General features: G+C 40.7%; 2 protein-coding genes across 2 annotated transcripts in view; both read left to right on the plus strand.

The window, feature by feature from the left end:
* LOC125378736 overlaps positions 1-4096 on the plus strand; it is a 44194-nt gene extending 40098 nt beyond the window's left edge. Inside the window, exon 5 of the mRNA XM_048394691.1 lies at positions 4013-4096. Within this exon, the coding sequence (XP_048250648.1) occupies positions 4013-4096 (84 nt within the window). The remainder of the gene's footprint in view (positions 1-4012) is intronic.
* A 4530-nt stretch (positions 4097-8626) lies between these two features.
* Positions 8627-12053, plus strand: part of LOC124152543 — a 29548-nt gene continuing 26121 nt past the window's right edge. The window contains exon 1 of the mRNA XM_048394491.1: positions 8627-8692. The gene's annotated coding sequence lies outside the window, so the exon portion shown is untranslated. The remainder of the gene's footprint in view (positions 8693-12053) is intronic.

A 12053-nucleotide genomic window follows, 5' to 3' on the forward strand; every position in this document is an offset into this window, starting at 1 on the left:
TGTGTCGACATTGATAAGGATGGGAAGTAAAACAAGCATCATTTAGGGAGGCGGTGGATGGGACAGTATGTGTCGACATTGATAAGGATGGGAAGTAAAACATGCATCAGTTTGGGAGGCGGTGGATGGGACAGTATGTGTCGACATTGATAAGGATGGGAAGTAAAACATGCATCAGTTTGGGAGGCGGGGGATGGGACAGTATGTGTCGACATTGATAAGGATGGGAAGAATAACATGCATCAGTTTGGGAGGCGATGGATGGGACAGTATGTGTCGACATTGATAAGGATGGGAAGTAAAACATGCATCAGTTTGGGAGGCGATGGATGGGACAGTATGTGTCGACATTGATAAGGATGGGAAGTAAAACATGCATCAGTTTGGGAGGCGGTGGATGGGGCAGTATGTGTCGACATTGATAATATGTGATGGTGTGGGATATCAATGGACATTAGAACATATATCGTTGTTATAACGATGGATGGGAGAGTATGTATCGACATGGGATAACAATGGCTGGAATATTATTGGAGTGGGATAATGATGGGAAGCAGAATGTGCATCGATGTTGGATAATGGTGGCTTGTAAAACATGTGTTGGCGTGGGATAACGATGGATATTGGAATATTATTGGAGTGGGATAACGAAGGGTAGCAGAACATGTATTGGGGTCGACAACGATGGATAGTAGAATATGCAATAGTGTGGGATACCGGTGCTAATTAAAATGTGTGTGGGTGTGGGATAACGATTGATGAAAGGGTATGCATGAACTTGGGAAAGCGATGGATAGTGGAGTATGTATTGGAGTGAGATAACGACGGGTGTTTGAATATGTATTATTGTAGGATAATAATGGATGGGAGAGTATGTATCGACGTAGTACAGAAAACAAAGTGAAGTCGAATGGTTCAATCTCCTTTTTAAACAAAGTTATTATTACTTCCAATTTGGATCATGTCTTACTGCATTTGAACATCAAATCAGAAAGTCCCATGGTTCTAGCTCAGTTTGGAGGGAAGTAATTGGTGCTTGCGGTTTAAAAAATATTGTTTCCTGCATTACAACTAAATGACATAAAAAATCCTGTCACTGTAAGTTAATTTAGTTTGTAGTCTTGGATGACGGACAAAATCATTGGATTATACTAACGCTTCTTTCAATGTGCTTACTCGGCATCTATTGTAGTGATTCGTAAACACACGCTCATGATATAGTCGGAATCGTACATTTGACTCTGCATTTGGCAGAGATTTCTTATGAAAAGGGGAAAGGTTTTGTCGCTTTTGTTTATTTCACGTAGTAAATCCTGAAAATCAGTCATGTCCACCAAGCGGCGTCACTTTCTCCATGCATCCCAAAAAGGAAAACGATGCAACATATGAGACAAAAATAGATCAGAAGTAGAATCTCATATGGCCGTAACCATCTCCTCCTCAACAGGCGTATCGTCAACCATCGTCCACTAAAGTATTCACGGAAATGAAAAAAACCCTGTTTTTTCGACCTCAAAAACTTAAATAAATGCAGTTATTATAAAAAATATGTAATTATACGAACAACTAAATTAGAACTAATTGGGCCTTGGCACAAATACAGCGTATCAAATGTTTTTATGCCTTTTTACACGTAAAAGTGTGTAAAAATGTGAATAAAACAGACTATTGTGAAACAGGGCATAACCAGGTGTAAGTTGATCAAGGTGACCTATGACACCTTGACGACAGGTGAGAACAGGTGCATAATGCCTATAGTCTGTTTCTGCTATGTTAATTTGGACTTAGTTTTATTTTTGAATGTTGAAAGTGCCGACAAATTACATCCTGTAAAGTACATTTTGTAATGTTCACTGAGATCAAACAAGCAAATCCAGACTAGTACTTTTCGAGTTGTTTTGTTATTTCGTATTTACAGCTACGTAACACTTTGTGTCGATTTTTAAATTGAGAAAAAGAGTTTTTTTTCATTTCCGTGAGTACTTTAGTAATACATCAGCTCCTTCACCTCCATCTCTGGAGTCCTTCAGGACTTCTGTGGACGTCCGCCTGAGCCTCAGGCAATATACGTCTGACCTGGGTAAGGTCCCTCCTTGAAGACACCACAGAGGTAGTCATCTGTTTTGTGATCACCACAGACCACTGAAGGATGGTGACCTGCAAGTAGCTCCGCCGGGTGTCCCCCTCTCCTTCACTCCTGTGCTGGTGTACACCCGGGCACAACATTCTACATATGCTGGCATTGATCTAATTTACAGAAATCTGCCTACTGCCCTCACCTCACGGACATGCAACAGATCTCCCTGCTTAGAGGGTTCTCCTTGTCTCTCTTAGGGGTGGTTCTTGGGTTGCTCGAGGTTGCAGAAACGAAGGGGAGGTGTGTCTGTGTGTGTGTGTGTGTGTGTGTGTGTGTGTGTGGAGAATCTGAAAGTACACGAGGAGTTCAGTTTTGCAGGGTACAAAATTTAGCATTGTCGCGTCCAAGATTTTTGCACCTATATAGCGACGCGCATACACGTGTGTGTGTATGTGTGGCTGCTTGTACTAGTGCCGATTTATAGTGCTAGCACACTGAGATAACATGCCACTGTTTAACATGAATACCCCACTCAGACACAGTATACTGACTCCGAGCCGACCAGTCCTTGTTTTAGACCCTTAATGCCGAGCGCAGACAGGGTAACAACAAGTACCAATAACGTGTTTTGGTATGACGCGGCTGGGGATCGAACCCCGGACCTTCCGCTCTCCGGGCGGACGCTCTACCACTAGACCACGGAGGCGGTGTATCGCAATGAATGTATATATCACAGTTATAATGCAACCTTGTCCTTTCTCTCATTTGTTAAAGAGACGGAATAACTCTTTGAAATCTGGCATAATTTGTTATTTTTCAGGGCTGAAATGTTCTTAATGATATCGTACATCGAAATTATATCATGATGTGTGTGTGTGTATAGATTACTCATCATAAATAGGGATGGTTGCTATGACGACAAGCAGAGGCAACTCACGGGATTGGGCGGTCAAGGTAGCTGACTTGGTTGATGCATGATATCGTCTCCCATTTGCGTCGATCGATGCTCATAACATCAATCACTGGATTGTCTGGTCCAGACTCGGTTATTTACAGACTGCTGTCATATAGCTGGGATATTCTTTGAGCGGCGTTAAACAACATAAAAAACAAGCCATTTTAATTGCTGTGCAGTATTTTGTATTAATTTGTAAACCTAGTTATTTTTGCAATACAATTGTTGATTGTATACCATTTGTTTTTTGTTTGTTGGTTTCACACTAGGTTCTTTTACGTACAGATTTCTGGGTTATCATCTTGTTTCGATTTGGTAATCGACACATTACATAAGCTTTGTTACCTCAAACCAGTTTTTCACAGCTTCACAATAAAACCACTTTCGTATGGTCAATTTGTAGCTAACACGACACATGTTTAATACTCACACGACATAGAGAAAGTACAATTGTACAATGCTTTCATTTGTTATTAATTCTAGATGAAAGACATGGACATATACTGCAAATCATGAACCTAATGCGTCACCAATTTCATCGCTTGTGAATGTGTCACGTTGGGCCTTGCATAGCTTGGCTGTAATTTTCTTAAAGAATCGTACTTGAATACGTCAAAATGATAACGTCACATACTCTTCATAAAATTTAGGGGATACTCAGAAATAGCTTAAAATATCCAAAACTTCTTGAAACATTTTATCCTTTAAAGGTTGTATGATAATAATGAACCAATTGGGAACATATTACAACAGGGAGTGAAGTACGACAGCAGATGTTATGACCCCAAACTTGAAGGACGATAGGTGTAAGATGAGAAATTCGGAGTTGACATTTTTATCAGTAGTGCGTAATACCGCCACTTTGTGCAAACACAACAAGCAATGAGATAGAATGCAAAAATATTTAATATACATGATAACAAACACATACATATAATGGTTTTGGCACGAACTTGGGAGCTGACTCATTCTTATCACAGACGAGGGCAGACCGAGAGCTAGGTGCTGTCCTGGAGCCGCTAAGAGGCTCGGACAGTGGTCTGCGGACCGGGGCTGCGACCTGAGCTCTGGTTTAGACTTGGGGGAGAAAAGGACACTCTAGATGAGTGGAAATAGCCTGGCCAATGAAAGGCCAATCAGTCAGCCCCCGATAATAAAAGGCAAAATTGAAAAACTGTACATATTTACAAAGCAGCAGCAAATTGGTACAAAGGTGAGGACCTAAGCCGGTGAAGATAGGGTGGGCTGGCGGGTATGGCAATTTTTGAAGCGAGTGTTGTCGTCCTTCTAGCTTTGGGAGAGGAATGGAGAGACACGGGGCTTATGGGTAAAAAGGCTCCCGTGCGCATGCGCAGAGGGGGAATTTGAAACCTTACGAGGGATAGTTGTAGCGTAACAAAACACGTACATGAGAATAAATTTTATAATACACTGGACATGCATATGGTAAGTAGAAAACAAAATACGTTGAATTTGCACAAACCACAATATTAAATTATCATTATTTGTCAAACATTCATTCACTCCACGAGGCATACAACGTATCAGTCTCACAATGGCGATTTGAGAGAGTCCAACTCTGAGGCAGCACCTGGCCAAGTTCAGCCAACATGGTCGTCGGCCTAAGACGTTGACGCACTCGTCACAGCCTATCATGTCCCAGACAGACTTATGAAGAGCCAGGTACGAATAGGTCTTCAGCAACCCATGCTTGCTGTAAAAGGCGACTATGCTTGTTGTAAGAGGAGAATAACGGGAACTGGTGGTCAGGCTCGCTGACTTGGTTGATGCATGTCGTCGATCCCAACTGCATGTATCGATGCTCATGATATTAACCACTGGATTGTCTTGTCCAGACTCGATTAGTTACCGTCATGTAGCTGGAATATTGCTGAGTGCGGCGTCAAACACCAACCAACCAACTAACCATGTCCCAGGGAAAGTTCTGGGCTCATTTCTGACCATGTCATTTTATGGATGTTGTGCTGCTGGAGGTGATCATTGACGATTTGTACACCGTGAGCACGGGCGCTGTCGTCCTGATAGACAAAACGTTGACCCACATGCCTTGCAAACGGACAACAAAGGGAGTCAGTGTGTTGTTCTGATAGCACTGTCCACTGACCCTTCCTTGCACAATATGGAGTGGGGTTCGGTCAGTCATAGTGACGTCATCCACACCGACCCATCGCCAAATCTGTCATGAGGTCTCGCTTGACGTTCATTTCGACGTCGCCAGACACGACCACACCTATCAATGACGTGCAAAATGAATCGGGACTCTTCTGAAAACATGACACGTGACCAGCGACGATTGCACCAGTTTCGAAGTAGCATAAACCATTGACGCCTGTGACGATTTATAAGGGGTGGCACAACAGGCAGCCGTCGAGAATCGGGATGAGCTGTATGTAGACGATGTCTAATCTTACTCGAACTCCAGTACACTGGTGACAGTTTGCAGCAATTTGATTCGCCGTATGAGCTCGATTTGGTAGAGCCTGGTTTCGGATCCTACACTGCTGTCGTTGACCTGGGACGCCCTGAACGGGGTCGATCGTCAACATTTGGGGTTTGTTTGTACCTGTTCAATAGTCTGCCATGCAGACTGACTTCTGCAAGTTTCAAGTTTCAATAGACCGTAGACGCTCAGCGCGTTACAGGCGCCGCATCGCTAGTTTACACACAAACAATGCATGCAATCCAGTGGTAAACCACAACTGTATGATAAGCAGAAAACAGATATAATGGTCCAATGAGATTAATCGACCTTCCTCCAAAGAGTCAAAAGCGTTTATGGCGCTTGAGTTCGGCACGTGAATCTGTCGGATGTGTTTGTTGTTACGTTTCACAAACGTTCGTCAAAACTTATCTTCGATCTAAGAATTTGTATTAATATTTATTGTTCACGATCCCCTACTTTTGCTCAAGTGCATAGTTACTCGTGAATGATAGGAAGGGGTGTTGGGACGACAAACATGTACAAGTGGCGTTCCATTTAAGCTTTTTTACAACTTGAATATGAAACCACTTTGGTCTGACGGTTTATTGCCAACAGCAAACATACACGTCTCTCACTCGTACATACTGTGTAACACCTGTGATCTAGGTAATAAATAGCATCTAATAAAATCACACGCCAACATGAGAATATGTCAAATCGATGTGATACTCGTCTACTATTATCAGATATTTTACGCCACACAAACTGTTTCCTTTATTGGAATCTCCTGAGCCAGGTAATTCTCCCTCTTATACCGTGATTCGTACACTAAGACAAATTAACAAGGCTTCTGTAAACAGCAAGAAACCAAAGTGACATCGCCGACTATCTTAGAATTTTCACTGACATCTCTGGTGGTTAATCTTTTGAAGAATAGTTTTACTACAATTGCTCATGAGACGTGAAGATGATCTTGAGGAACAACCCTATTTTTTTCTTGACACTCGTCAACGGTCTGGAATAAGACGAAGTTCAGAATATATCAATCAAACTAAAAGTTTTTGTCCCTATAGAAATAGGAATCTAATCAGTGCTAAACCTCATTTAATGTCTACACACATGTACGGTTGGCATAACGAGTGAGTGAGTGAATGTGGTTTTACGCCTCTTTTAGCAATATCCCAGCAATATCGCGGCGAGGGAGACCAGAAATGGGTTTCACAACAAATTGTTCCACATCATGGGGAATCGAACCCTGGTCTTAGGCGTGACGAGCGAAACGTTTTAACCACTAGGCTACCCAACCGCCCGCTGGCATAACGAACTTGGAATAGTTGGATGATCGTTTAGTTTGTATTTTAACTCAGCAGAGTGATATATCGATTTTATGTCTCCTGCGGTGTAACAGTTAAATTTAATATCAGATACTCAACATCATATTGCTTTATATACACACACATGCACTTCGCGAAGTCTTCCTGTGACTTAGCAACGCTCAAATAGAGCTTCACACTTTCAATAGTGCTTTCGATCCCATATTAACTGTTGAACACAGCGAATTATGTTTGTGGAGTCAGCTGACCAAAACCTCCAAACACCCAATCATCCGTCAACAGTTAACATTCAAAACGTCCCAGCCCCACCCCCTAGTGTATGGCAGAGGTCAATCCAATACAGCCGGTCGGGTTACCCAGATCAACGGGACCGCAAGGTGGTTGGCCGGCTGAAATCTGTCCTGTGAAAGGACCCTGGATAAATCATGTCAGCCGGTTATGAGTTACTGTCACTGATCAACTGATGTGAATTTAGATCATCAATACTGTTACTCGAAATCTGAATTTGCCAGGGAGAAATGTTCAATGGAAACCGGCTACGTGGGACGACCCCATAAAGCACGAATAGGGGACAAGCCACATATGAAGATGCTAAACTAGGTTGTCAAATACAATGACTCATGCGTCTTTCTCAGTTAAATACATGTATATGTTCTATTTTATGTAAATAACATCGAACATGATTCGCCTTTCTCTTCCAGCTCAACCCGGTTCTTATTCCAGATAAGAAACATGTCAGCTACCAGATAAGAAATAAACGCAAAGTGAAACGAGTACAGACATACACGGCATGCAGTGCTTGATGTGACCTGTACACGGAACATGAGGGTGATTATCAAGTATCAAGTGTGTATTTGTCACAGCAATCATATATTTTAGTTGACATTCTCGATTATCTACACAGCAGAAGTGAGTCCTTCGAAGTGAAACTGATTTATTACGAGGACTTACGATACGAGGTCCAGTCATTAACTGCCACAAACTTTAACTGTAAAGATCAACACTGTGTGGACACGCGGCTTAAAATTATTCTTCTATCAGACAAAATGTTTCACCAAACTTATTGTGTATATTATTAATATTAGAATTGAAACTTAAGCTGACATTAAAAGGGATTTCCGGGGTATTTACATTTTATGGTCCTGAGATGAATAGCTGTAATAAACTAACAAAAACAGTATAATGCAAAATCGTTTTTTTTGTAATTACGTACGAGTGCATGAAATCTTTCTGTGCAAGCATAACTGTTTAAAGAAGCACAAATTAATTTGAATATATCACAGTTCGTGTGTGACCAATAATTGTGTGAGTTGTGCATTCAGTTGCATTCATATCTTGCCATCATGTAAGTTAACTTTCCCGTGTCATGTACTTATTAAGCGTCACGTAATATGCATATGGGGATGGGAATTCAAAACGTGGACGCTAGATAATATTCAGTCTCCTTAAATGAAAAATAGCAAGTCTGGGTTTGTTTGTTTGTCTGTTTGTTGCCTAACGACGCACCTTGCAGTGAAGAGGATCTAAAATTGGAACGCCATATATGTGTCAAGGAATGGCGGGTAGCGAGCAAAACAAACATGATCGTCATAAAATGTTGTTCGGTGTACTTCATACTGCCCAATGTGTTGCAAACATGTCAAACTTATAATTACATGTTAGTCTAGTCCCTCTCTTGGGAGACATTATTTACGCACCAAACTGGTAGAATGTTTTATGGATTATATGATAAGGGACAAACGACATGTGTTTATGGCATAGATAAGCCTAGAGGTTTGTTGGAAGGTGCAAGACACTGGGCTGTGGGTGCAACTAAACTAATACCAGTGAGATCGGCTCACATCCAGGAAAAGAGAGACAGAATTATTCAAAATGTGATGTGGGTGAGTATTGTTTAGATAACGTCGATGCTTCGCATTGTGACATCAATGATTTTCAGGATCCATGCATATCGTGTTCTTCACAGTTTGGCTTTATTTGTTCATGCAAATTATCTGCAAGAATTGCAGGACATTCTTAACCTTTTCTTCAACACCTGGTGTTATCACTGATTCTGAAGGATCATGTCCATCACTGTTTAGCCTTATTTTGTGTCTGTTTCGGCGCAGCATCGTATGTAATCCTCGAAGGGACATTGTCGCGTGGTCGCCACTACAAAAACTAGCGAAAAGTGTGAAATTAGCCAAAGCGCGACAATGCCACAACGCGACATTTTGGCCATTTGTCGCACTGTCGCGCTGTGAATAATATTTTTTATTTTACCAAAGGGCGACAATGGGACAACGCGACATTTTTCAAGGTCAAAATATGTCGCGTTGTCGCATTGTCGCATTAAAAAATGTTTAAAAAAGGCGTTAAAATGCGCGATAACGGACATATTGGTTTCAAATAATGTTGTGCATGTGCTGTAAGTGAATTATACTCCTTTTCAATCGCTAGTGGTCTTTTGTCAGCTCCAACTGATCTAAAACCAAAACTAGCAATGGCAATTCTCAAAAAATTAACAAATTTGTCATGTTTGCTTTAGAAATAAGTTCATATATAATTATTGTCTGTGTTGGTTTCCATGAACCAAACGTGTTTTCACAGCAAGAAACAATCACTTTCAACTTCTATTTAATTTATTTCCGGTATCCGATATCTTTTCAAATCAATGAGGGCACACGGTTGACCCTATCGTTTTAGACGTACCAGAAAAAGACTGTGATCCTTGGTTACAATCCCAGCACCATACACATACATCACTAAGGGATTTCCTCCCACATCAAGCTGACACACTGTGAAATAACTGAAATTTTGTTCAAAGCGGCGCTAAACTACAGGTCACGTTAGTAACGGGAAGTCCTTGGATGGGTGACCTTGTTCGGCAGTATCTAGGATCTCGGTCCAGCCCCACACTGAAGCACCTGAAAAAACATTTTGTTTCTCCTTGGACAAGTGACTTTGTCTTAGATATGCCACTGTTCAGCCAGCAATCGCTCAAATCGATAAAATTCACTGTGCAGATTGGGCGACGGTGCCAGAAACCGTGTTCGTCCTGCCTATGTTTCTTGTTTTGGACCTACATCACTTTCGGCTTTCCTCCCAAATCAAGCTGACACGCCGTGACATAACTGAAATACTGTTCAAAGCGGCGTTAAACACTACTCACGCACTCACTTATGACATCCCTCTTGACGAAACGACGCTAAGAGAGCTTGGTAAATTAGGAGCGAATTTCACAATAATGTGTTTGTGATGTCTTTATTTGAATCATATATAGTGGGGATGTCACAATACGACTTTTTCTCGATACGATACGTATCGCGATACTTTATTCACGATACGAGACATATAGCGATACTTAAGTCGTGGCAATTTTGCATACTTTTATATATTTAATAAAACATAAACACTATTAAAAAGGTTTGAAACTTCCTGAATGTCTGGTCTCATATCTGAAATAAAAATGTCTCATTTTAATCAATAGTTTATTTCTGATAAAACTGGAGTGGCAACATAATTATGTTTTATTTTTAACGACAATAATAAAACCCCTGTTAGCGAAATATCTCAGATGCGCAACCCAGATGACATCCCTAGGAGTTTGACCGATGGAGTTTGAAAAGGAGTATAACTATTTACACGCATTGTACATGAATTCACTTACTACACAGGCGCACCATTTATCGAAAAGCGCAACAATGCGACATTACCAATATGTCGCATTGTCGCGCATTTAAACGCCTTTTTTACACATTTTTTATGGGGCAACAATGACCTTAAAAAATGTAGATTTCTTATGGATTTGGTTCGTCGCGTGGCGAATGCTTGTTTTTTTATGCAAACTGTTACGGTGATTGGTGATCATTCTCTGCTATTGCACAAGATCAGACTAATGAACAAATCCTTGACCTGGTGAAAGGAGATGGAGGTGAAACCGAAATGGTTTGACTGAAATGGACTTGTAGATGCCCCCTTAAATCGAAGCCATTGTCACAATTTCATGGGCCACTGATGATATCTCTGACAACAAAATGCAGCTTCTTGTGCGGTTTGTCGTTCTCATGTACCACAGAACCAGTTAATTTGGAGTGAGTGAGTATGGTTTTACGCAGCTTTTAGCCAATATTCCAGCATTTGACGACAGGGGCACCAGAAATTTGCTTTACACATTGTACCCAAATGGGGAATCGAACCCGGTTTTTCGGCGTGACTAGCGAATGCTTTAACCACCAGGCTACCCCACCACCCTGGTTAATCTGGAAGATCAATGAAGCAAGGCAAAATCTCTTTTCATAAAGATCTCACGACACTCTACCCATTCAGGTAGCTATAAATCAGCACACAGTACGTGCACCTTATCAGGGGAGACATGTACATGTATGAGGACAGGTGCTTGATAAACGCCCCACACTACCTAATCCTGCAGACAGGCGTTGGAAGAGGAGCCTTTCTCAGTTTTTTTTATAGCGGGTCTTAAGTGCTCTGCTCTGTGCAGCTGTGAAGTAAAGTGTTCCCTTTAAACACATGCATTGAACTGACATTCCTCGTCATACGTAACTTTAAGAAAGTTGACATCAGAGATTCAAGCAAAAGTGGCAATATGACTTAAACATACATTCCAGTTTTAAGTTATGAATTAGGTTCACGATTAGGGGTGATTTTCGGGTGATCTTAAATAATGGATACAGTTCATTTGCAATGCATAAATGAAAAGATGCATTCATTATATTTATAATTTATAATGACAATCTAAGCTTGTTATAAGTTTTTAAATTTTATTTATATATCCAATATATTCACAAATAAACAAAGGACTTGAATACAATATCAAGCTATTTGTATTTAGATGATGTAATTATTTTTTATCTGTAATAATTCTGTAACACATTTGAAAGTGACACTAATTTTCGTTCACAAAGGGAGGTAATTTAGGAATTGTCAAGTTACAATTCAAGACACTGTATGTTGTCTCATGAAACACGCCACAAGTTACATACATATAATGTGTCACTTTCTATCCTTTTAAGTTAAGTAGAGATAATAAATTGATTTCTTTGATTTGATCTGGCCTAGAAGCAAAATAACTACATTGTAAATGTGTGAAATCTATTCCCGAACGTAGTTCGATGAAGTTTGACTTGTCGGACAGCATTGCAGAGAGTGGTTTACTGGTATTTCTCCGGTGACCCTATTCTTTACGGTGATTTTATTGTATCTATATTTTAGTTATATAAAACGGGTAAATGTACACTTACATTT

This window comes from Haliotis rufescens, unplaced genomic scaffold (genome assembly GCF_023055435.1).
Source record: "Haliotis rufescens isolate VD_foot unplaced genomic scaffold, xgHalRufe1.0.p SCAF_13, whole genome shotgun sequence".
In the NCBI taxonomy this organism is placed as follows: Eukaryota; Metazoa; Mollusca; class Gastropoda; order Lepetellida; family Haliotidae; genus Haliotis; species Haliotis rufescens.